The following is a 27154-nucleotide window of genomic DNA, read 5'->3' on the forward strand; positions in this document are numbered from 1 at the left end:
AAAGTCTCTTGAAATATAACATATGCTATTTAATTCTGAGGATAAGGAACAGCTTTTTAATCTTGTAAGTCTCAAAGTACCTAGCAGAGTATTTTCTGCCTCATAACACAGAATACTATCTTCTGAGATTACTGCTTCTCTCACCAATAAAAAAAAAAAATACCCTCTTTTACACGGTAGTGATTCTAAACCAATCAGCATGAGGAGACATCCATAAATTCAATTGATCTCATCGCCTCCTTCACCACGTCTCCGTCTTACTTTAGAGATTCTGTGATCTTTACACATGTAATCAGCACCAGAGTTGAAATGGATCATAAAAGAATGAGAACACGCAAGACAAAAAGCTCTATCTGAAATGAGGAAACTACTCAAAGCAGGAACCAACAGTTTTTTGTGTGGCCCTGTCTGCATACATGTGTCTTTTACTTTACCTGAGGGTAAAACACCATAAACTTTAGCATAGAATGCCCCCTATCCTAAAAGAATAGGAGTGTGAGACTACATTCTAATTGATCTATTTTTGGATTCAGTATGCACTTCCTTTTTATTGCAGACAAGATATATCCCAAAATTAAGGCAATGCTATAGAATGAAAAATCACATCTGTATGTACACATACGTGGGTGTACATGTTTGGGAGGTAAGGTTCTGTTCTTTTCAAAACTGATGAAGGGATGTGAAAACCAACATTACTTTTTAGGTGACTAGATATCAATTGATAGAAATGATGAGTTTAAATTAAAGACTAAGAATTTCTCCGGGTGAAGACACGAGTCAGGGCTTTGTGGTTCTGTATCAAGAACACCACACAATATCAGGGTTACTGTTAAAGATAAAAATTCAGGGCTGCCCCAATGAACACAGAAAACTAAATAATTTTTAATGATATATTTTGAACATAATTAATACGGAAGAAGCCACAATAACCTATTTTGTTATTAAAGCACTCAGATCATTTGAACAATTTTATTTCCATAACAAATCTTTAAAAATGTTCATTTTTACATAGTTCAAATCCAAAACTTCAACTCAGAAGAGACTGGTGAAGGTTTCGGGTGTATTACTTGTAAACCCTTACAATCAGAGTAAGGTTTTAGATAGTGAATTACCCAACAAGCTCTCGTTCTACTGCCGTGTCTTACTCAAGCTGCATCATCTATAATAGTGTCCTCATCATTTTCCTCAGAGTCACTTGCCTATCTTTGGTCCACAAAGCAACAAACGCCACCCGTTCCTCTGTTTAAAACCTTTCTGGTCCTCTTAGAACACAAACCACTGTCTTCCACCCTGGCTTGGATCACGCTATATTCACGCTGCAGCCAAGCTTCCTGCCCTTCCTTGTAGCCCTCATGTATGTTCAAGAGGGTAAAAAAGAGACCATGTTAGAGATGAAGCTGCTACCCCAAAGTAGTAATATCATTACTACTGGATATACAACTTCTTCTGTAGCTAAGTTAGGGTCTTGTTCATTCACTCTACCTTTTATAAAGCTCTACCAACCCACACATGTATGCAAAGATGGCACTTTTACTATTTCTCATCTTCTTTCTCAAAGGAGTGATTGAACCTAGGGTCTTTCACATGCTAGACAAGCCCTGTACAACTGAGCCATAGCCCAAGCCCTCTTTGTGTGCAGAGGCTAGCAGATTCTAGCCAGCCCATATAAAGCTAATGCCTCTGCTTCTTGATTGCAGCAGACATTTGAACAGTCCACTGCAATGTAAGCCAAATGTTTTCACACTGCATGTACCCAGCCATAAGCCTCATCAACTGTGTCTTCCTTTCACACAGCGTGGTCTGTACATGAGCGAGAACAAAGCTCTCCACTTGTAAGTTGGTCAGGTATACTGTTGGAACAACTGCATAGAACAGGCTGGTATAAAACTGTGGCTTTCCCTTGCCTCACAGGTATGACTGATCACGTCCAGCTTATCATATGATTCATCTCTGAAGAACAGTAAACATGTCTATATTCCCCAAACCTAGCAAAATGCTTAGTACAGACTAGTATATCCTCAAGAAATGATAAACCACAAAAATATAGAAAATTATAACAATGAACAGTTAAAAAAATCAGTTGATTAGCCGGGCGGTGGTGGCGCACGCCTTTAATCCCAGCACTTGGGAGGCAGAGCCAGGCGGATCTCTGTGAGTTCGAGGCCAGCCTGGGCTACCAAGTGAGTTCCAGGAAAGGCGCAAAGCTACACAGAGAAACCCTGTCTCAAAAAACCAAAAAAAAAAAAAAAAAAAAAAAAAAAAAAAAAAAAAAAAAATCAGTTGATGATCTGAGTACAAATTCTCAAGAAAAGTATTTGTCAGTTAGAATGAAATAACCCATACTTACATCACATAACGCACCGTAGCGAAGAATGGATAGTAAGGAATGCACATGACTTTCACTAGTAAAATACAATCTGGTACGGACATGACGTTCAGGAGACAGAACACCTCTAGAATACCTAAAGGTAGGAGCAGATTTTATGGAATTTAATCTTACTAGAAGCAAAGCCCCATAATAAATAAATCTGTCATTTAAACCACAACTGAGAGTTACTTCGATATTGTTCTAATTAGAACAAACTAACATACTAGGCCCTCTGAAAATAATAAAAAAGAAAGCAAAAACAAAACTATAAAAGAATATTACTTAAGTTCGCTAATTTAGTTCCTCTAGTAGCAATAACAGATAAAAAATAATACTGCCCAATGGGGTTCACATTGTTTACAACAGATAATTGGTGAAAAAATATCTTCCTATCCCCTTCACCTTTTTTTTTCCCATGTTGGCACCAAACAAAATCTTGGTTGAGACTGGCATGGGGTATGGTGATTCTAACACCAGAACACGGGTAAAGGCTAGATTGCTATACTGAGGTCAGTTGGCACAAGAGAGGAACACTATCTCAGGGATGTAGGTCAGTGACAGGGCATGTTTAAGCCTCAACCTTCCCCCTGTCTATGCCCCGCAAAGTGCTAGTTAACAGGTAATTAATAGGACTAGGTAATACTGTTTCCATAATGTATCAAGTGACACACTCTCGATTTCTGTATAAACCACCAATAAGGGCTTTTGATGTGAAGTACACAATAGCAGATGCCTAGAGTTTGAAAGGCTGGTGCAGTCTCTTACACAGGATGGAGTTTATTTACAGTATCATCATCTTGTGTCCTCTGAAGGTCTGACCGGATTTTTCTAACGAGAGGAGTACAGTAGCCTTTGGCAATCTCCAGTTTTTCAGCTTTAGTTATACCATATTCCTGAGCAGAAAAAAAATTAAATTAGAAAAAAAGCTATAATAATAAGCAGTCTTAACAAAAGCACTCTTTGAAGTGAAGAATTCTTGTGAGACCCAAACGTTACATTAAATCCTTTTAAAACATCAGACAAGTCTTAGTTTGCATTTTTTGCAACTGCAAATACATTCTTTTCAAGCTAGTACGCGTAATTAGAAAAGCAGTTTACCACAGAAAGGGAATGGTGAATAGATGAATGCAGGCTTCATGACTAGTCAAGTTTCATCCAAAGGTTTAAAATATGAGAACAATTTTAAGACAAAAATAAATTGAGGTCAGACATTTTTAACCAAATACATAAGTAATTACTAATAAAAGCAGTAAAACTAAAATCATTGTAACACCAAAGTTCAAAAAGTCTAACAGATTTTTCTAAAAAAAAAAAAGAAAAGAAAAAGCCTTTGGCTAGCCAGTAATGGTAGTATATGTGTTCATTGCCAGCAGTTGGGAGGCGGAGGCAGATGGACCCTTGAGTTCATGGCCAACCTGGTCTATATAAAGTTCCAGAACAACTAAAATCACAACATGGTGAGACCCAGTCTCAAGAAACAACAAGCCATTGTCTAATATTCTTAAAGTTGTGATAAAATAAATAAAATTAAATATTTATAATCACTGTGGGTTAATTAGACTTCTAAAGAATCAAAACAACGTAAAATGTTAAGAAAGCAAGTTAATTGCAAGGTAACTTTAATGAATGTTATCCTTCAAAGTCATGAATGAGAAAGTGATTTCCTATCTAAATGGAAAATCTGGTCTACAATAATGACTGGTCTGAGGAAACAGTGGCCTGAGTAACCACCACTTTCTGCTTGGCTTTAAAGCTGTTTGCACAAGATAAAACCCACTGACTGAGTCAAAAACCTGTGGATGGCTTGGTCATAGGAGAAAACCTTGGACTATCTTTCTGCTAAATAGATACGGTATTAAACTCACTTCTCAATTCTCATCTTTATACTCATCAATTGATAATATATCTCTCAATCCCCATCAGCTAAGCTCCTTTTTATAGTAGATGGTAATTAACACAGAGACCCACAACTGGTCAACATGCAGAGAATAGGAGACTGTGGAATGCTTGGCTTTAAGTGGGATATTTATATCATATACCAACCCTCAGTGCTCAAGGTCACCATGGAAGAGGAGAGAGGGAAGACTGTAAGGGCCAGAGACAGTAGAGGTCTGCAGTGAAACAGTATTTGCCAGTCATGAAAACCCAGGTGTGTAAATGAGCTCAGAGTAGCTGAAACTGTATGTAGAAGACTTGCACAAGATCAAGCCAGTCAAAAACCCAGCATGGATTGGGGAGGGGGTCATTAAGCCCACCCCTATCTAAGGAGCTATTGGCAACTGATGTCTGCTGCTGAAGGGAGAGTCAGTCTTTAGGGTTTGGGTCCTGAGAGGCTACCCATGTTCCAGTAGATGGTCCCACACCCATGCGCACACAAGCAACATCAAATAAAACCAGTGGGACTTTTTGAAAAGGAGAACATATGAAACTGGATAGAATCGTGGTGAGGTGTAGGGTGACAACTGATGAAGATCACTGGAAGTTGGACATTTCTTTAAATGCATGTATGAATGTGAAATAAACCTTGTTAAAAAAGAGTATCTGTGATTTATAAAGAAGGCAAGAGGAAACAGCAAGCAGGAGGATGGAGCAAACGGGGACATAGGAGAAAGGTGGGGGGTACGGAAGATGGAGGAAACTGTCAACCCCTCGCTGTTCAAGTTCATTCTGGAATGTTTCTACTAATCGAAAAACCCTCAGATTCAGATGGCAAACCCCAGCACACACAAAAGATCTTAAAAATCCATGATGACAATAACAAAAATGTGTATTTAATACAGACATTGGAGCTGTGAAAACTGAACTTCTTAAGGTCACTTGCTCTACTGGTTTCTGTTTGGTTGGTTATTCAGTTTTTTTGTTTGGGTTTTGTTTTGTTTTGATCAACTTGACACTAGCTGGAATCATCTAAGAAGCAGCAACCACAACTGAGTAAATGCCTCCAACAGACTGCCCTATAGGGTAGAAGGGTCCAGACTATTATGGGTGGTACCATCCCTTGGCAGGTGGTCCTCGGGTGTATAAGACAGCAAAATGAGCAAGCCAGTGAGTAGGGTTCCTCCACCATCTAGGCTCCAGTTCCTGCCTCCAGGTTTCTGCCCTTCTTAAGTTCCTGCCTTGGCTTCAAAGGGCTGTGACTAACGTATGACAAATAAACCTCTCCTCCCCAAGTTGCCTTAGGTTAGTGTTTGATCATATCAATAGAAATCAAACTAAGAAATGACTTAAACTAAAAGTTAGCTTTCTAAATTGAGTCAATGAATCTTAATATGGTGACTATAAATTGGTTACACAAAGGTATATACATAAATTAAATGTATTAGCAAATAAAAGAAATATGTTGGAATAAAAATGATCAAGGAAAACTGTTTTAAAATTTGATTTAGCGAGGTATAACAGAAATTTTTGCACATTGCTAACCTTGGTAAAAACAGAGCTCTGGAGTTATAGGAGTGAAAAACTACATAAAAAGAAAGTGAAAGAAATGAGAGTCTAGGTTTCCAAATAAAAAGTTAGGTTAGTTAGGTTCAACTCATACATATCAGCCAATGGGAATAATAGTAATAATAATGACAATCTTGATGACTGACAGATAGCTAGACAAGTTCCAGATGCTAAATGAAAAAGAAAATCAAGTAGTACAATAGTATGCTTTGCTTGATTCCATTTTTGTCAATGTATATACATATGTACACACACTTTTGAGTAAAGAAATGTATGCACATGAATTTAAGGAAAGAGGACTGTGAAAATCCAAACACTAACATGCTTTTCTCTTAATTGCAAAGTTAAAGCAACTATTTTGTGACTATATTTTCTAGATTTGCAGAAATAGTGTCTGCCTTTTGTGTGTGTGGCTATTTAGTATTAGTTTTTCTCTTTAAGATAGTAAAATTTTTGTTCATCTGCCACCATCTCATTAAAATTAGCTAAAATAATTCTTAGCTAAGTTCTCATAAGTAGTTGCTGTATTTCTGCTACAAATAGACCCAATTAAGATACCAGATGAGCACAAGGTCAAGTGAGACAACATTACAGCCAGTATGGAGTAGGAAGAGGTGCATGAACCCTACCCCTAGTTGAGAAGCTACTGAGAGCTGATGGATTCTGGGAGAAGGAGAGTCAGTTTTCTTTAAGGGTGTGTGTGGCCCCTATAGGTTAGAAGCTCCAGAGGACGGCCCCACAACCAAGAATATATGGGCAACACAAATTGGACTTGGTGAGTTATTTTATAAAAACAAAGTATAAAGTTGGTGAATTAGGGAAATGGAGGACGGATGTGGGAATATGATCCAAGTACATTCTATGGAATTCTCAAATAATTAATAAAAAATATATTTTAAAGAACAATAAAAATAAAAAAGATTCCAGATGAGTCTATTTAAAGACATATGATGGTGATCTCCACAAGACTGCCGCTATACTCTCAATGGCAAGTCCTAACATTTCACAATCCATAGTTAACAAAAACTACAACAAAACAACAAAACCATAAATTACTGTAATTTAAGCTACTAGGATATGATGAACTGTTTCTTCAGATGCAAAGAGAATATACTGAAGTATATACACAGTGGTTAAGAGCACTGACTGCTCTTCCAGAGGACCTGGGTTCAGTTCCCAGAATCCACATGCCGGGTAATAACTGTCTGTAACTGTAGCTCCAGGGATCTGATGCCCTCCCGTGGACTCTATTGGCACTGCATGCACATGGTGCATAGATATACACCGGAAACACACCCATACATGCAAAATAAAAAATAATTAAATCTCAGATTATCCTCAAATTCCATTACCATTTGAGTACTCTTTCTGGTCCACTTTTAGAAAAAGATGTTTATCCTTAATTCTAGAATCTTTTTATATTTAACAGAAAGAGAGGTAAAATTAAATAGGTTATATAATGATACAGATTGTACTAACAATCATATTAAGCATTTACATATTTATAAAACTACTAAGTGATACATTTAGATATACTGCAAGCCTATTTTGAAAAGTGCATATGAGCCACTATGCAGGGTAGAGAGCTCCATCTTATATTTATGACTAAGTAGTCAAAAAAGTTTCATAATCTTCACCATAAGCATGTCTTATATTTCTGATGGAACAGACATACAGCTGTTCCTCTGCGGTGAAGAGCAGGCAACAGTCAAATGAACACAGCACCTACGGAGGGTGTGCCCTGCCTAAAGCTTTACAAAGTCTCCTCTATCTGCTTCCTGTGAGTATCAGGAAAGGAACACTGGCATTCTGTGACTATCAGGAAAGGAATACTGGCATTCTGTGGATATCAGGAGAGGAATACTGGCATTATTTGAACAACTCTTTATATGTCTACTTATAAGTAAGGCAAACTGAATTTTTCCTCATAAGCGTTAACCTTGTCTATATTTCATTGTTTCCCTGCTGCCTAACTTTCACTGGCAGTTGGAATATCTATCTGATCCACTCTAGTTCCCACTTCAAATATTTTAAAGCCATTTTAAAGTAACTAAATTAGCAAAACAGATCTTAAAATGCCACCTCAAACTTTATTCTTCTATCATATTTTATCAATGGGCTTCATCATTTTTCAGTTATTTGCAATCTGGTTATAAATTTACTCGTATTCTAAAATGAAAAGACCCATATCTCTCAAAAGAATAATTACTTACCTTGACCTCCAAACATTTTCAAAATATTTATATATAACGTAAAAAGACATCTTTGTTTTTCTGCTTTTTTGCTGATGTAAGAGTGTCAGAGACTGGACCCAAAGCCTTACGCATTTTAGGCAAGTATACTATCACTAAACTATATTCCCAGCCTGAGAAAATGCTTACATAGACCCACAATCAACATTTTCTTTACTTCCCACACACTTCCCTGGCATAGTGCTCGCAAGTACACTAGTTGTGTGCAATAAAAACCTGCTAATGCATTTATCCCATACTGCTCCCAGGATTGTTTGTGTGCAATAAAAACCTGCTAATGCATTTATTCCATACTGCTCCCAGGATTGTTTGTGTGCAATAAAAACCTGCTAATGCATTTATCCCATACTGCTCCCAGGATTGTTTGTCAGCATATTATTATTCAATTAAAAAAGTCACCACATCCTTAATTCAGCAAAACTACTTTATATCATACAATTACAAAAATGTGGCTAAAAATCACAGAACATAGAACATCAAGCATAAATCCTAACATAAGCTATCAACTCTGGGTAGCCACAATATGTCAATGTGGCTATATAACAAATATACTATCCCAGTGGAGTAACTTGAGGGAGAAAAAGGAAGCAGACTCCATTAATGTACGGGCAGATGCCATTTGGGAACGCCTTATACCTTGTACTTAATTTTGCCATAAAACTAAAAATGGTTTAACAAATAAAGCCTACTTTTAAAAAGTCAGTATCATCAAATGTCTAGACAATCAGGTAATTGTGATTAATATTACTGATAAAAAGCTTTTAATAACTCAAAAATACTTAATATAAAGGTTAACAGATATATTTAGGATCATGCAAACTTGTCTTTATCCAGTAGTGAGCACTTTGAAAGTGCTTCATACACAAAAGTATAAGGAAATTACCTCCTAAGAGTAACTTACCTGAGGGATGACAATATCCGCCAATGCCTTTGAAAGCCTATATAGTTCCATTGTATTTTCTAACTTCAAGGAACCGTTATGCTGAACATCATATTTGATGCAGTCATATATGTCAGGAATTTTACTAATATCATATCTTCCATTCTTTGTTTTAAAGTCTTTCTCCAACTTGGACCATCTCCGCAGCATAAGTTCCAGAGTCTCACTGTGGTACAACTGGATATCTACAACAACATACAATTTTTAGTATATCCAACTGAAAGATCTGACTAGGAACATATCTTAAAGTCCTCTGTAGCTTTCCCTGGCCTAGAATTCCCTATTCTTCTTCAGCCTCTCTGGTGCTGTGATAATAGCTATGTGCCACCATGACTGGAACCCTATAATTAGAAAACTTTAAAGAGAAAAATATTAAGCTAATAGAAGAAGCTAGAGAGTACTACTATCCACATATACTGGATAGTTGCAGGCTTGGATAAGTACATAGTACAAGTACTTGCATTAGGAGCCTGATTTATTTATGAGACCATTCCCATACATTACAGATTTTGATAAAAAGAAAAACACCAAAAATTATAGCAAAACTCTTAGAATTAAGATGCTTTCTGTTCTAAAATTTAAATACTTTACATTTTCCTAAATTCCTACAACTAAACAGAATAAGTGACTATTTGCAGAAAATAGTCTTAGATTTTTTTTTTTTTTTTTGGTTTTTCGAGACAGGGTTTCTCTGTGTAGCTTTGCGCCTTTCCTGGAACTCGCTTTGGAGACCAGGCTGGCCTCGAACTCACAGAGATCCGCCTGGCTCTGCCTCCCGAGTGCTGGGATTAAAGGCGTGCGCCACCACCGCCCGGCATAGTCTTAGATATTAAGAGGAGTTTGAATAAATCATTTTTATCACCAAGAAACCCAAGTTGTCAACAATTTCAAACTAACCTTGGACCAGTTCTCTGCTGCTTTTTGTGCTGCCTGTTTTCTGCTTAACCATCTGGAAATGCTAAATAACTTAATAACCAAATAAGAGTATTTTACTGTCTTTTTCTTACTATCGTGGATAAAATGACAATAACCTCACTATTATTCCTTGCTGGATAGATACACTAATTCATACTATAGCCACACCTCAAACAAGAGACTTGATATCATAAGAAGATTTATACATCTTATTTGAAATGTTTACTAAAAAATGACAGTACCTTCTGTTTTAATTCTAAGGAAAAAAAATATTTACCAGATGATATGGGATCTTCCATCCGATGTCTGATTTGAGAAGTCAAACTTTGAATCAAGGAATATACCTTGTCACAGGTTTTCACTGGATTTTTAATTAAATGCATTGATTTGATAACAGAAATGCTTCCAGATGGAGTAAGCTACAAATGAAAAAGATAAGTGTTTTCTAAATGGCTATGTCCCATCATCCAAGAGAATGAATACAAACCTTTCCACAGCTGGGAAAATAATTACATTCTATACATTAAGACAGTTAACATCCTGCTGGGCGGCGGTGGCGCACACCTTTAATCCCAGCACTCGAGAGGCAGAGCCAGGCGGATCTGACCTGAGTTAGAGGTCAGCTTGGTCTACAGAGCGAGATGCAGGACAGGAGCCAAAACTACACTGAGAAACCCTGTCTCGAATAACCAAAAAAAAGATAGTTAACATCCAGTAATACGATCTGTATGTTTTTAAAAGGGTATGAAAGTCTCAGAATTTCATGTTGAAACAATATTAAACTTCAACTAAAATTAGATTACCTACAGAAAAAATCAGAAGTACTCTAAATTAAAGGATTAGATTTGATGGGAATTTGATGATCTGCATATCATGTGCAACTATGGTTCTAACCACTTAACATATACCTACATGTAATAATACTAGGCATTTACAATCATCATCATCTTTTCCTTGACAAGTTAGTTAACTGAGGTTAAGTAACTTGCTTAGGTGAAGTATGTAGCATAAGAAGAAACAGGATTCAATCACAGGAAGGCTGGTTGCAAAACTCACACTATTAAACACTTTGCTATTATACTTTGTTAATGATGTTTTTCCAATACAACAGAAGTCAATAATTGGTACCGGTTATAAATTCAACTTTTAACACTTACCTTGGCAAGATATCTAGCCAATAAAGTAGGTTTCAACAAATGTGAAAAACACAAAGAGAAACTGCACTTTTGATTATAACAGACTAGGTTCTTTGGAGGTAAGTGAAACTCTATGGAGAAATGTTATTTATTTATTTATTTATTTTTAACAGCATCCAAGAGACAGCAAATTCATAAAGAACTATAAAAGCAAAACAAAACGTCCAGTGATCAAGAACATGAGTTTGATGTTAAAAGATGGTTTGGTTTGTTTGTCCTGGAAACATTGGTAGATTCTAAAGAGATGCTGTGGAGAAATCTAATACTGTTGAACTAAGAACATCAGGTTCAAAATGAAGTCCAGCTTTCACAAAGGTAAAAGTATGGTAAATAGCTTGCATGTAGGATTCAAAAAAGGGTGCATTAGTGGTAAACCAAGCAACAAACTACAGGCCAGTCAATCAACTAGTTGGCTAAGAAAGATGTGTCTGTGAAACTGACTTAAGGCATGATTGGCTCAAAGGAATGTCAGGAAGAAAGAAAAATAAAGAAGATAAAGTTATCTCAGAATCAATTACTTCCACAAACAAAGTCTTACAGAAGATCAACGAAAATATTTGAAATGGGCTGGAGTTGGCTCAGCAGTTAAGAACACTGGCTGCTCTTTCAGAAGACCAAAGTTCAATTTCTAGCATTCATATGTGGCTTACGACACTCTAACTCCAGTTCCAGGGGATCAAAAATCCTCTTCTGAACCTGTGGCACCAGGCACACACATAGTGTACACACATACATGCAGGCAAAATACTCATTTTTGTGTGTGTGTAAAAAATATAAAATAAATAAATTTTAAAAATTTTAAAAGAAGCTGGAGAGGCTTTAGCTAGCCAAAGCAAGAGAGATAGAGAAAAAAAGACAGGGAGGGAGGGAAGGTGGGAAGAGAAAGAAAGAGAGAGAGAGAGAGAGAGAGAGAAGAGAGGAGAGAATAGAATCAGAGTGGAAATGGAGACACTTAGATCACAGGGATAAAAGTTCACTAAGGACTACTATGAAAAATCATGCACATAATCTAAAACCTCAGAACTGGATAAGCTTTAGACACACAATATCTATCAAAATGGAGCCATAGAAACACAGAAAACCTGACCCAACCAATAAACAATAGCACCTTCACACAGCGACCTGAACCAAACAATAAAGAGTAGCACCTTCACACAGTGAATGGGATGAGCACCAGCAGCTCTGCAACACTGTCAGGGCAGGTGTGCAGAACACACGTGCTGGGCTAGTGGGACTCGATGTATGTGTCATTCCATAAGAAGAAGAACACTGTCCTAGCGATTCCTGATGCTCGATCAAACAGTAAAATGCATCATATAGAAACTCTAGAACAGATCTCAAATGAGTCATAGCTGGTATGGTCAAAGCAGAACCAGATGTTGAAAACTTAGAAGACCAGCATCAAGGCAGCCACACAAAAGATGCTGAGAATGTCACAATGGAAGCAATAGGAGCCATAGGAGACGAGCCTCCTGGAAAGTAGGCAGAAAACTGATGCATTTGATGTTCTGTTGTATTAGAAACGTGTCTATATTATTGACATCTTATAACCAAGAAAACTAATTAATCCAATATTTAGTAGACAACGTGATTATGGTAATAGGGTCTCGTGAGTCAGATTTTGATTTGTACAGTATTCACTCTGAATATTTCAGATATGGGAAGATCAGAAAAATTTCTGCAGATCTTCAATGCAGAGGTCATATTCAAAAGGTGAAGTGTCTTTAGTGGTATCCAGCCTATTATCTCGTCTTTTACTTTTGGGAAAATGAAAAAGCACTTTATTATTTTATTGATTATTGTTTGAATTCATGAGAGCAAAGATGTTAAACTGAAAAATATGGCAAAAAACAGTTAGTGATAAAATTCTAAATTGTAGCTAAACCTTCTTAACTGTCATATGCAAAAAATAAATTTATAATAGTACAGTGTATAATATAGTATAATAGTAAAAATTATAACCTATTAAAGGTGTCACTTTAGGTTGTAAAAAAAGATTCATGTAGGAACAAAAGTCTCCCAAGTAAGAGATGTTCAACATTAGAAATTGTCACTTCTCACTTCTATCTAGATTTAAAACCTAAAACCAAGTCACCCCAGATTACCCCGAAAACACTGAAAAGGAAGGAGACATTCCAAATCCATCCCACAAGATTAGCATTTACCTGATACCAAGACCCAACAAAGAAGGAGGAAAAATGGGGCAAGGGAAGAGAGGCAGAACAAGGCGGGAGGGAGGGAATTACTGCTCTGCATCCCTGACAATGTAAACTCCTCAGGAACACCCGGCAAACAGAGTACAACGTTAACATCAGGAAGATTGTCTGTCATCACCACATTATTAGGTAAGATTTGTCCTGGGATGTGACAGTGGGTCAGTATACATAAACACTAACCACCACACAAGAACAGCATCCAAGCAAAGAGAGGCACATGGCAGGGTTTGGGGAGAGGAAAGGGAAGGGGAAATGGTATAATTATATTTAAAAAAAAAAATCTCAAAAAATAAAACAAGTAATAAAAATTATACAGCCCTTAACAGTAAGATCTCTGTAATTTAGGCACTGAAGGAACTTATTTAAACATACTAAAGGCTTGTGTACGATGAACTTAGCCAACATCTGGGAAAAGCTCACAGTGTTTCCTCTAAGAACTAGAGGACAGAAGTAACCACGGGGTCACCATCAGTCAGCATAGTTCCAGGAGTCTTAGCCAGAGCAAATAGTAAAGAAAAAGTAAAATGTGATGTAACATGAATCTTAAAAGGTCTTATTAATAAAAACAAACCCGGAGCCAAGTCTTGGGGTGAATGCTGAAAGATCAGAGACAGAACAGGCCACAGCTAACCTCACCTCGCTAAACTTCTCAGCCGATCCTGTTTCCTCAGAGTGGAAGCCTCCGAGTCCTCACCCAAATGGATCTCAGCTGAACTGCTGCTAAAAACCTAAAAGCTTAATGAGGCTCTAGTTCCTAGTCCTCATGTCTTATATACCTTTCTGCTTCCTGCCATCACTTCCTGGGGTTAAAGGCGTGTGTCACTATGCCTGGCTGTTTCCAGTGTGGCTTTCTACTCACAGAGATCCAGATGCATCTCTTGCCTCCAAATGCTAGGATTAAAGGTGTGTGTGCCACCATTTTCTGGCCTCTACACTTATCTAGTGGCTGTTCTGTCTCTGACCCACAGATAAGTTTATTATGGTGCACAATATATTGGGGAACACACTATCACCACAATGTGAGCTCCAAGTAGTAAAGGAAAGAGAAAATTATCCTTGTTATCGATTATAGTATTCTACATATAGAAAATTTCAAGATACTACCCACTAAGCCAGGTACTCTGTAAGCTGAAGTAGGAGGCTCCTAAGGGAAGGAAAGCCTGAGCCATGAAGTAAATCCTCACATCAAGAAAAAGACAAAAATACTCCATACTCCACAGAGACTCAAAAGATTGCTAGGCCTGGTACATTCAGTAACACTGCAGGACAGAGTCAAGATACAGTAATCAGTAGCATTTTTGTGTTATAGTTAATGAAGTGTGTAGGGATAAAACTAAGAAAGTAATCAAATTCAGAGAAACAAAAATTTAAATAATGACTCTCAGAAAATTGATGAAGTTGATCGGTGATGGAGAAGCTGATCGGGAAAGCAATCAAAGTGTCTACACAAACTGCAAGGAACTTAAATGGTATTAGAACAAACTTCTAGAGGAACATGAGAGTAGAAACGCAAACCGAACTGAGAAGTAGCAACTAGTCTTAGTTTCATTCATTGTAAATTTTGCACAAGAAAAGTTCCCACAGTATTTAATAGTAAATTTTGGAGGGAAAAAAAATGAAATAGTTGTATACAAACACTTCTCATCAAATAAGGAAGGGGTTCCTTGCTAATTTTTCCTTCATACTAGCACATCACTGACATGGAAATTAAGATGTAATAAAAATGAAAATGGGCTGATCTGATCTACGACTATAGATGCCAAACTCCAAACAATAAAATTTGTAATCTCAAATGAATAACATATAAAAAGGGTAATATGAAAAGAGAGAGGGGAGAGAGAGAGAGAGACAGAGACAGAGACAGAGACACAGAGAGAAAGAAAGTCAAATTTAATCTAGGACCAAGCATTTCCATGACAAAAACTTAGCAAAAAATGACCATGTATAATTTCATTACTTTTTAAAAAGGTAATTACAAAAACAAAAGCAACAGAGAAAATCTCAAATCCAATGGACAAGTATTAAATCTTCCTCCGGGAGAATGTGAGCAGAAAAACCAATACTGTTTTTAAAGAAGGTGTAGCAGGATGCCCCTTTAACACCAGTACTCTGGAGGCTTAGGCAGGAAGACTGTATGTTCTTCAAGGCCAGCAATAAGAATTCCTTCTGCATCATGATCTTGACCTCACTTGCTCCTGTGATCCCTCCTCCTTCTCTTCAGCTGAAGTCTAAGAGCTCAGCTCAGTGCTTGGTTGTGGATTACTGCATTTGCTTCCATCAATTACTGGATGTACATGGAACATGCATGGGACTAAACTAGACCCTCTGAATGTGGATGACAGTTATGTAGCTAGATATGTTTGGGAGAGTGCCTGGCAGTGGGACCAGGACTTATCCCGGGTGCATGAAATGGCTTTTTGGAACACATTGCCTAGGGTGGGATATCTTGCTCAGCCATGACACGGGGGGGAGGGGCTTGGTCCGGCCTCAACTTAGTATGCCAGACTTTGTTGACTCCCCAAGGGAGGCCTTACCCTCACGGAGGAGTGGATGGGAGGTGGGATGAGGAGAGGTGGGGGGGGGGGGCGGGAGAAGGAGAAGGAGGGGGAATCGGAATTGGTATGTAAAATGAAAAAAAAAGTTTTTTTAAATTAAAAAACAAAGAATACCTTCTGTTTAGTATTGTTTATAGAACTGTAAATATTAAAGTAAAGCAAGAAGAAAATATGAAGACTGGGAAATAGCTCAGACAAATGTTACATTAATATTAACAACTATACTTCTACATTAAAAACAATCAAAGAATAACAAACATTTTCAAGTAGTGCCATAAACAACTGCATTAAAAATACCATTTACCTCAGCTCAAATCTAACAGGAATAGGAAATACTACATAGGAAGTTAAACAGGAAATACTACGTAGGAAGTTGAATATCATTGAATATGTTATTGAAAATCTTAAGGGATCTAAATAAATGTACTATAGTATTTTCACGTATTGAAAGAATAGATGCAAATTTGTACAAACCATGGAAATGTGGATTTCATGCAAGTTAAATAAAAATGTCAGCAGTATTTTTAATAAGCTTATTTTAAAGCTTATATGGAAATTCAAGAAATGCCAAAAACAATTGAAGAGGAGTCTGTGTAGAAGGCATAAGATTTGACTCATTGTTTCTATACAATGATCAACAGACAGAATGCAGAGGCAGAAACAGACTGCACACAGTCGATAAACAGTGTTCCAGAAAGTGGGGAGCTTCTTTAGGAAGTACTAAATATAAATATAATTAGAGGAAAAATTGGTCTAGACATATTAAACTCATAGCATACACAAAAATCAATTTTGTCTGCGTTTCAGATAAGCAATAAAGTTAATAGAATCATAAAATTCAGACCATAAAGTAGAATATACTATGATTTTGGTTAGAAAAACACTAAATTCAAAGGAAAAAAATTAGCCTAAAATTAATGGAAAATATCAATTTATGCTTATTCAAAGTCGTCATTAAGACTCATCGTACTTATCAGTAACAGGAACATAAACAGCACAAAACTCTTGTCACTTAGTTAGAGCAGCATAGACATCAAGCAGAAAGAAAGGACAAGATACTTAAGGAGAACTCATGAAAAAGGACATCTAAAGAGTCAACTTTAAAGAAATGAAAACGTATATCCTACACTTAGCCACCAGAATGACCATCAAACAACCCAAGAGTCTCACATGTGAATAATATATGGAGCATGACAGCTTTTCAGACTTCATGAGTCTTAACTGGCTTACACTCTGGAAAACAGCCTGACTTTATCCAGAAATACCGAATATGAACACACCAAGGTTTGCAACTTCACTCAGAATACCTCTAAGAGAAACACGGTCTCCTAAGAACCAGGAGGCATGCAAGGATGTCCGTGCCAGCATTAATCTTAACAGCCCTAAACTGCAACCAATGAAAGCATTATAAACTACAGAATATTCATAAAATAAAATATGGGACAGCAAAGTAAGTTCTGCAGGTCAAGTAGGTTCAGTGATGTAAGCCCATGAGGTAAGAATGGTTTTAACATTTTTAAAGGGTCGCAAACTCACCCCCCCCCCCCCCCCCCCCCCCCACACACACACACCCCTCAGAGACACAGAGACCACAATCAGCACTATGCTATTTAATATCAGTTGTCGACTTGATGAGACCTAGAATTAGCCGGAGTAATGAGTCTCTGAGCATGTCTTTGGGAAATTATCTTGCTGAAGTAAGTGGACATGACCATTCTCTGGGCTTGGTTTGGTCCTGGGCTATATAAAAAGGGGGAAGGAGCTGAGAATAAACATGCATTTTTGTCTGTCTCTTGACTGTGAATGCAACGTCCCCAGCTGTCTCAAACTCCAGCTGCGGCATCAGCTCTGCCACAATGCGCTGTAACTTTGAACAGTGGACCAAATTAAACGCTTTCTTCCTTCAGTTACTTTTATCGGGACATTTTATTATAGCAACAGGAAAAGTAACCCCAACAGGCTCACAAAACCTAAAATATTTATTATGTGATTCTTTACACAAAAAGAATACTGGTCCCTCAAATAGACAACTACATAGCAAAGATTATTAATGGTCTAGGGAAAAATGGAAATACCAACAGCACAGATGAATTTCACAAACACAAGCTGAGCCAAGAACCTGCCGAGACCCACCTTCTCATAGTCTTCAGCTGTAAAATCTCTGTCTTTCTGAAGGATTTCATGAAGCCTCGCTTTCACACGTTGCTGACAACTGCTTAAAGAGTCGCTGTCACTGTCCAAAAGGCCGTTCATATTTGCGCTTTTCACCATCTGGACCAGAATGGGGGTAAGCTCTCCTTCTAGAGCCAACAGACCCTAAGTACAAAATAAAGTCAATGGTGTAAACATACGTGAAATAACAGGCCATTTATATTTGCGCTTTTCACCATCTGGACCAGAATGGGGGTAAGCTCTCCTTCTAGAGCCAACAGACCCTAAGTACAAAATAAAGTCAATGGGGTAAACACAGGTGAACTAACAGGCCAGCACAGTAACTTCATGATATGCTACGTGTTATCATGCCTAAGCTACTCATCACATTTATTAATGTTGTACTTCATCTTTGTCAGTAATGGCTTGATTGGAATTAAAAATACTGCCTTAGTAGAAGTCTCCAAGAAATAGTTGATGACAATTATAGTAATTATAGAGCTGCTTATACCTTTGCAAAAGCAGCCGCAGTCATCTGGACTCGCCCTTCATCGGAGGCGTATATTTTGAGGTCATGACGGTAGGTGCTATGCAATCGGAGTAGACCACAACCAGGAAATCCTGCATAATCTCCTGAAAAGAAGTCCTCAAATCACTTAAGCTATATTTCTGTTTTGTTATAGTTCTGCAAATGTTTAATAAGACCACATGGGAGAAGCAAAGTGTCCAGACTCAATCAAATTACAGCACTTACCTTGACCTCCAGGGTACATACACCTAAAAGCTCTTCCCAGCTCTTCAGCCTGAACCCTGCCCGCTGGAGTGAGCTCTCCTCCCCATTTGAGAACCAGCAGTAAGGATGGCTCCTCTCTTCGGTTATCTAAGACAGACACAAGGAACAGAACAAATGTTCGCTTTGTTTAGACAGGTCTCGTTATTAATCTTTACTCGGGGTTCTTTGCTTTGTTTTTAGTAGAAGTTGGCCCATATGCAAATGATTTTATTCTCTAAATGTGCCTCGTTGTGGACTGCTGCTTCCCACAGGAGTGCCCTTGGTTCTCCTTTTAAAGCTCTTACTGGAGTGTTCAAGTCTCTTTCCGTTAGGAAGCAGGATATCGATGTTCTACAGAGAACTATCCTCTCTCCCTCCCTGCCCTTCTAGCAATTTTTACAACACATTAAATTCACTTAGTTATAAGTAAAAGGCTTTCTGAGATAACCCAGAGAAAAAGAAGTCCTGAGAAGTTTCAAAAAAACAGTAAAATTTATTTCTTAAAATTGAAAAAAAAATGAAACCTACTTTTCGCAGATTACTTGTAGGGGAAATGGGAAAAGACAGGGCTCCTTAGGGAAGGGGGGACATAAATACAGAATAAGGTTAGAGGGAGGTAAAGGAGAATAACAGGATACAAGCGATCTGATGGGAAAATGAGAAGCTCCTTCATGAGGCTGGAGGGAGGTAAATACAGATGAAGGAAGGAGGTGGGTAAAATAATGGAAAGGATTTCTGAAAAAGCCACAATCATACTATTAACTATTTTACCCCACACACACCAAAAAAAACCTATAATGTACATAATTCCATATAGATAAACACATACAGCTTTAATGAACTTTTCTCATCTAGGCTGATAATGCTCCCTCCAAGAGCCAAAGACTACCTAACAAAAAACTCAGGACCAGACATGAGAAGCCCTTTTTGGAGCTGTTGGCCAAGGCTGTCCAAGAGACTCCCAAAATGTCCAGCCTATTGCTGTTGCCTTTGGTCACCCCCCAGAGGTGGATGATAAACCCTTTTTGCACTTGAGGGCATAGAAACTCTTGGGCTGGAACTGACCTGAAAGACTCTTCCTTAAGAACTCGCTTTCATGGGACAAGAAGGCCACGCAAGCTTCCAAAGGAGGGAAGCAACCAACAGCCCTACCCAGCTGTGACAACTATGAACCACATCAATGACTGGCAAGGCACGACAACCCTATGGGTGCAGTAGTGGCATGTATATCTTGGTGGTAACCAACTGTTTTCCAAATGTACTCAAGAGGGATGCCACGCCCAGTACTGGACATAGCTAACTACTCAGTGCTCGTGAAGTCATGGTTATTGGAGGAGAATCTACAATCACTAATCCACCATACCAGCAGGAACCCTAATAGCAATCTATAAGCATCTGTCCTTATACCCACAGAAAAGTACAGTCCTCATCCCGCCCCCAATCAAGGAAATTTTTCTTTGCAACAGATGGAGGCCACTACAAAAAAATCCACAACCAATCAAAATGCAGATTGTGGAGCCCACTCCCAAAGAATATATCCATAAAATACTCCCACACCTAGGGAAATAGTACAGAAGAGGGCCAGAAAGATTGTAAGAGGCAGAGGCTCAGGGAGTTTCCAATGAAACGGTGTCTCTTAGTAACGTCAGAAGCCACACTCATAAAGTCTCAAAAACATGACTGCCCAAACCTAAGCGGAACAAAGACGACACAAATGAACACACAAAACTGGATGAGAAAAGCCCAGGGGCCTCAACCCGACACAAAGAGCTATAGGCAACAGAGTTGAGCTGGGAGAGGGGGAGGGGGTCTTCCCCAGGGAAGAGCACACCAACTGGTTGTCCAGTACTAAATGGTCAGCTGTGAAACATGCAAACAAGTAATATTATATGGCCTGAACAGTTTATATTTAGTGAAAAAAAGAGGTCATGAATTTGAAGGGTAGTGGGGAGGGGAGGCAGTGGCGCACGCCTTTAATCCCAGCACTCAGGAGGCAGAGCCAGGCGGATCTCTGTGAGTTTGAAGCCAGCCTGGTCTACAGAGTGAGTTCCAGGAAAGGCGCAAAGCTACACAGAGAAACCCTGTCTTGAAAAATAAACAAAAAGGGGCTAGAGAGATGGCTCAGCAGTTAAGGGGTATTTGGGAGAGTCTGAAAGGAAGAAAGGGAAGGGAAATGTGTTGTAATTAAATTATAATCTCAAAAATAAACAAACCAAAAATATTTTTATTTAAAGAATAAGCATAGTTAACAAAATACTCATTTTAGTTGTTTTTTACACAGCACACCAATCCCAAAGGCTATTGAGCAGAAAATGGTCTAAGTTAGCAAAATAGAGTAAGTTCTTCCATACACATAATTGCAAGAGCGATTAAAAATTATATACCTTCCTCCTCACTGGACGTTTTAGGACAGCCATGAGGGAGATAGGTCAATTGGACCTTACGATTTATTCCAGAAAAATGACCATACCTGAAAAATAAAATGTCAATTAGATTATAAAGTATTAAGGAAGTATTGATTGACTTCCTAAAGAAAAACTAAAATATGTAGATAAAAACTAATTCTCTTCTACTGCCTTCAAAAACGGATTCTTCAAAAATACCCTAGTCAAAAAAAAAAAAAAATCTCACAGAAGCCATGGTTCCAAGATCAAGTTAGACAAAATTCAGGCATAGGTGTTGAAGGTACACTCCAGGGCCCCACCATCACTGAGGAGCTATTGCTAGATGACGGCTTTTGGGGAGGGAGAAGCATTCCTTTCTCAGAATATAATCATGGACAGGTTTCCCATGCTCCACTGGATGCCCCATACACTTTCACATATATAATCAGCACGAATGGAATTTAACAAAAACACAAAGTTGGGAGGGAGATGTGTTAGTGGAGAATGGGGCTAGTTGGAGAGGAAAATGGGAAGTTGATATGATAATATTTCATTGTACATACATACGAAATTCTCAAAAATAAAAATGTTTTAAAATAAAGTACAATTAAGTATCATTAAATAAAGGATATAAGTAACAGAAATACTGATGGGTATCAACTTTTGATTGAATAATTCAAAATTTTTTAGCTAAATAGGGCTCAATCTATGATTCAGTTAGGTATGTGATCTTCATTCTAAGTATTCAAGAAGCCCCAAGTACAATGTTTGCTTTCTTTCTCCTCACTGAAGTTAATAATAAAACTAAAACAGCAGTAATTCAATATAATAATATATTATCACATTAGATTTTCATTTCTCTTCAGTTGCACCAATAAAGAACTGAAAGAACACACTGAAAGAAATGAAAATGGTGTCCTGGCTAGTTTTACTTTACGTCAACTTAACACAAGCTAGAGTCTTCCAAAAGTAGGGAACTCCAGTTGAGAAAATGCATCCGTAAGATTGGGCTGTAGGCAAGCCTGTAGGTCATGTTCTTAATTAGTGATTGATCAGGGAGGACCCAGACCACTGTGGGTGGTGCAGCCCCTGAGCTGGTAGTCCTGGGTTCTATAAGAAATAAGGCTGAGCAAGCCAGTGAGCAGCCCTCCTCATGGCCTGTGCACTAGCTCCTGCCTCCAGGTTCCTGCTTGGTTTGAGTTGCTGGCTTAGTTTCTTTCAATGGACTGATTCAGGATCTGTAAGCCAAATAAACCCTTTCTTCCCCAAGTTTCTTTTGGTCATGGTGTTTCGTTGCAGCAGGAGTAACCCTGACTAGGACAAATGACAATCCCATAAAGCAAACAGGAGAACTGTATCATAAGGAGGAGTGCCAAAGAGGTACTCACATCTCTAACACAGTCTTAAGTTGTTCAAGTTTTGACTTGTTTTCTTCAATTTCAGAGTCATTGTTCTGCCCCAGCTCCATAAGAAGCTGCCGTGCAATATCCAGGACTTCCTATGTATGTTAATAAAGAGTATGAATTTCTATGTTATTTCACCTTAAAAAGTTTAAATTCAACATACATGAAAGCAAAAACAACAACAACAAAACTTGCCTGTAACTGTTTTGGCTTCTTGAGTTTTAACTTCCTTGACTTATAGCCATCACACTTTTCAAAAAGATCAAAAAACCTTATAAAAGGATAGAAGACAGTTAGTCATTTGCAATAATTAATATTATCACTGTGAAACTGGGCATGGTAGCGCACACCTCTAATCACAGTATGCAACAGGCTGCACTGGGAGGGGCACGAGATCAAGGACTACTGAAGAAACAAAGATAGCAGACAAAAACCCTCACCACACAGTCAACCTGATCAAACAGACAAGGCAATGGAGGTTTAGAGTCTGTGCCTGTAAGCACTGTTTCCACTTTCACTCAACCTGAGGTTTCCTCTGCCTTTTCTCCCTGCCACAGTATCATGTTACATATTACCCAGTCAGTGTCTAATTCCTTGGCTCAAGTGATCTCCTGCCTCCATCTCTGAAACACAGGTACATGAACCAGTGGTACCCACTACACTTGGCATCTGCTCCTCTTTTACCAATAAAACTTAACACATGCCTAACACACATCAAACTAATACCCACTGTACGACTTTCAAAAGTTTGCTCATGAAGGAAACAGCAAACAATTAAATAAAAAATATTTTCTGTTGTCAATGCATAATGTGTCAATTTTAATGACATAACGTGTCATATTTAATGGCTCAGGTTTCCATATTTTATAAGTTCCAAATCAAACACGGAACAAAGATAATGGGCACTTTCTACCAATTTGCTTCTAAAATGTTGAGGTACTGATGTTTCTCATAGTACAACGCAAGAAAATAATAAACTAAGAATAAGTAGAATATATCTATGATGATAAATGAAAAGCAGGTTAGACTGACAGTTATGGATACACCCACAATAAATTTTAGGCGCTAGCACACATAATCACTTTAAATGAGTTTGTATGTATTCAGTTGATTAACTATTTTCACGATCAAAAAGTAGTACGTAAAAATCTGTCTGACGCATCCATCAAAAGAGCTTATCGCTAACACAACTCTTCGACTGCACACGGGCAGGCAGCTCTTTTCTTAATGCTAACACAACTCTTCGACTGCACACGGGCAGGCAGCTCTTTTCTTATCGCTAACATAACTCTTCGACTGCACACGGGCAGGCAGCTCCTTTCTGAGGACATACTTCTGATGTCTCACTTCCATCTTCATCTTCTGTTTTGGGGTTCGATCTCCATGTCGTATGACAGCTATGACACACCGAAGTTCCATCCTGAAATGACAAAAAACACCTATGATCTCAACTCTCCAGCAATAAAGGTTTCCTCAGTCTTAATTTTGAAAAACCAGGTCCTATAAGATATTAAGAAGCCACAAAGGCGTGATATTGAGAAATACAGTATTTCTTCTTCTTTACAGATAATGAGGGGAATAAACTCTAGCCTGAATTTTATTAAATATCTGCCCTGTATTATTAGATTATTATCAGGAGAGACACCATTAAATAAAAGCAAAATCAACTTTTATATGATGGCTGCTGTATTTATATATTTAGTGTATCTTGTCATTTAAGAAAAAAATTATTTAAAATTCAACTTAGAAAAGTTTAGTGGTATGCCAGACCAAAAAGCTCTCATTTCAATTTTCAAAGTGCAAACCACTGAACAAACACATCCTTGAAAGATATTAACAGTCCAAAAATATTCTAGTTTGAATAACTTTAAAAATACTGCCTTGAAACATAATTAAGTACATTTTCCTCCCAATTAGGATTTTTCAGAATATTTACCATGCTAAAATAAGTCTCTAAACTTGTGACTATGAAGCATTCAGTCAAATCACCTGACATTAAACTGAGTGATTTTCCCAATGCAAAATGCTATCAAACACTTTGGCAATATCAATCTGACTGATTTACCTCCATATATAACTAGACAAAGACGAAAGTGCATGATCCTATAAACCTGAGCAATACACCTAGTGGTACCCAAACACGGTCACAGGTTTTATTATGTGGTTCTGGACTTGCTCAAGCCTGTTTCAGGATTTTAACGCAACACTGCGAGTTTTAGTTTAGTATACCCTTATAAAAACTTACCTGTTCCTCTATCTTCACAATGAATCATATAAAACTACATAGAGTATATAATAATGATTCAGAAATTTATATTTTACTGTAGTAAGATAGACTAACATGGAAAACGCAAGGAATTTCGGAACGAAAAATACATAATTGAAACTTACATCGTTCCAGATGTGGTTGGTACAATGGGAATGTCTTCAGCTTCTAAGGGTATTGACCAGGGGATGTGAAACTGTGGAGCAAGCTCTCGCATGACAATATTTCTTTAAAACCAAAGAATATTATTAAAAATTAGTTAATTCAAAGACAGAGTTGGTATTTAATTATGCCATGAAAGAGGACCGTAAGAATTAAAGTCAAACTCCCTAATAGTTACGTTACATAAAAAATTTCCCCAAATCAAGTCTTGATCATGAAACCTTAGACAGGCATGCCTAAACTGAACATGCTAACAAAATGCTACAAATTTGTGATTAACTTATACAGTTGGAAAACAAAATGAGTGCTGTTTTAATTACATTTCTAGTTAGATGTATTTTTTATCATTTATTCTCTGTCTGTTAAACACCTATTAAGCTATTTTTCTTTATGTGTATGGATTCTTTATGTCTACTGAGCACGGAACCCACAGCCTTGTGCATAGAATATTTTTCAACTGACTTATATCTCTGACAAACTTATTGTAAATGTGATCATTTCTAACAAGCCATTACTATACTGAAAACACATTTTAATAATTGATTTGAGGGGCTGACAGATTTCTTAGTTGGTGAAGTGCTTAACTTTCAATTATGAGAACCTGAGTTTGAACCACACAGTAAAAAACTACACACTCAGTTTAAAAAAAAAAAAAGGCCAGGTATGGTAGTGTATTTTGGGAAGGCAGAGACATGTTGATGTCCAGAATTAATAAGCCTAGCCCATTAGGAGAGTTCCAGGCCAGAGAGACCGAGAGACCCTATCTCAAAGTAGACGTTACCTAAGACCACCACCTGAGGTCGCTCTCTGGCCACCACAAGCACACGCACACACACATGAACAAGCACTCAAACGGCCATGTGTGAACAGTGTACATAAACTCACTCTCCCTTTTCTCTCTCCTCTTTTTCTCACTTCTTTTTCTTGCTTTCTCTTCTCTCTCTCCTCCTCTCTCTCTCTCTTACATAGACATAATTTTTCTTTTCTTCTAAGTTGGCATGTAATTCATACTAAAATTTAGCATGACCCCTTGCTTCTAATTTCTTTGCAATGAGATATAAAAATGGTATTTCTACACATAATATTTTCTTTTCTATTTATTTGATAATCTTATTAGAACAGCAAGTAGTACACATGTAGAAAGAAGAAAGAAAAAAATTCCTAAATTTGAAAATGTTCTGTATTACTCTGGTATTTTATTTCATGAATGTTTATTCTATACCATTAAGTAGGTTAAAGAAACATTTCAAATACAATTACATAGGAAAAATTGAAGAATGCTGTATCTAATAGCTCCGTGTTATATCCAAGTCCATGATGTAAAGTCGTTAGCAACGTTACCCACTAAGTTGTCCTCATAACCTAAAGCACAACTCAGAGATCTTATGAGTACTGAGTGCTACTCTAGAGTGACCTAAAAACTTCCATGGCTTAACAAATACACAAAGGTAAACAGGAGAAAGGTAAATACTTACCCAAGTATTTTTGCACAATCATCATAGTACTTCATGGAATTTTTCACAAAACTGAAGCCATTGACATCACAGACGTAGGACTGTCCATTGGCACGTAACAAATCAAAGCCACAAACTGTTTGCTATTTAAAACAAGTTAGAAATTTTAAGGTTTCATTGGAACTATTATGATTCAGTATTCTAGTTTTTTAAGAACATTTATATATTTTAAAATACCTAACAATATATTACATAAAGGTTTGTTATATAAAAAGAAATAAAGATTACAAATAATCATAACCTTGAGTACTCTGAATAGTGTGTATTCCATGTGATTATTCCCTATCATGAAGACATAGAACGATATTAGTCTCTAAAATCCTAGTACAATAAAACAAATTATAAGAACACATTACAGCTTATTTAGAGACTAACATTCTTCACACAAAAGACTTCACATTACTTCATATAAGTAGTTCTTTTTATTTATAACCAGTAATATAATTAGCTTATGTTAAGAATCTGGGATAGGCCTTCTTTAAAAAGACAAAATGCATTCTTTATTAAATGCAGATTATAATACCTCCAATTACATTTTTACTATAGACTAGTAATCAGATTTAAAAAAATGAATAGTATAGAAGAGGGGAAAGTCAAACACAAGAAGCAAAAAGGT

General features: G+C 37.4%; 1 protein-coding gene across 24 annotated transcripts in view; it reads right to left on the bottom strand.

The window, feature by feature from the left end:
• The window catches only part of Ppip5k2 (diphosphoinositol pentakisphosphate kinase 2), a 70409-nt gene that overhangs the window by 24527 nt on the left and 18728 nt on the right, over positions 1 to 27154 (bottom strand). For 17 of the 24 annotated variants that reach the window (XM_052750261.1, XM_052750258.1, XM_052750254.1 and 14 more), the window contains 13 exons: positions 26500 to 26621; positions 24988 to 25089; positions 23930 to 24016; positions 22792 to 22867; positions 22582 to 22691; positions 21194 to 21279; positions 18792 to 18917; positions 18549 to 18670; positions 18020 to 18202; positions 10197 to 10338; positions 8966 to 9189; positions 3134 to 3261; positions 2348 to 2462 (listed from right to left, as the gene is read on the bottom strand). In XM_052750261.1, coding sequence (XP_052606221.1) covers positions 2348 to 2462; positions 3134 to 3261; positions 8966 to 9189; positions 10197 to 10338; positions 18020 to 18202; positions 18549 to 18670; positions 18792 to 18917; positions 21194 to 21279; positions 22582 to 22691; positions 22792 to 22867; positions 23930 to 24016; positions 24988 to 25089; positions 26500 to 26621 — 1623 coding nt within the window. Of the gene's footprint in view, positions 1 to 2347; positions 2463 to 3133; positions 3262 to 8965; positions 9190 to 10196; positions 10339 to 18019; positions 18203 to 18548; positions 18671 to 18791; positions 18918 to 21193; positions 21280 to 22581; positions 22692 to 22791; positions 22868 to 23929; positions 24017 to 24987; positions 25090 to 26495; positions 26622 to 27154 lie in introns of those variants that run through there. The other 7 variants (XM_052750257.1, XM_052750268.1, XM_052750259.1 and 4 more) reach the window with 2 other exon arrangements.

The sequence above is a fragment of the Peromyscus californicus genome, unplaced genomic scaffold (genome assembly GCF_007827085.1).
Source record: "Peromyscus californicus insignis strain IS unplaced genomic scaffold, ASM782708v3 Scaffold_21__1_contigs__length_65335640, whole genome shotgun sequence".
Classification (NCBI taxonomy): domain Eukaryota; kingdom Metazoa; phylum Chordata; class Mammalia; order Rodentia; family Cricetidae; genus Peromyscus; species Peromyscus californicus.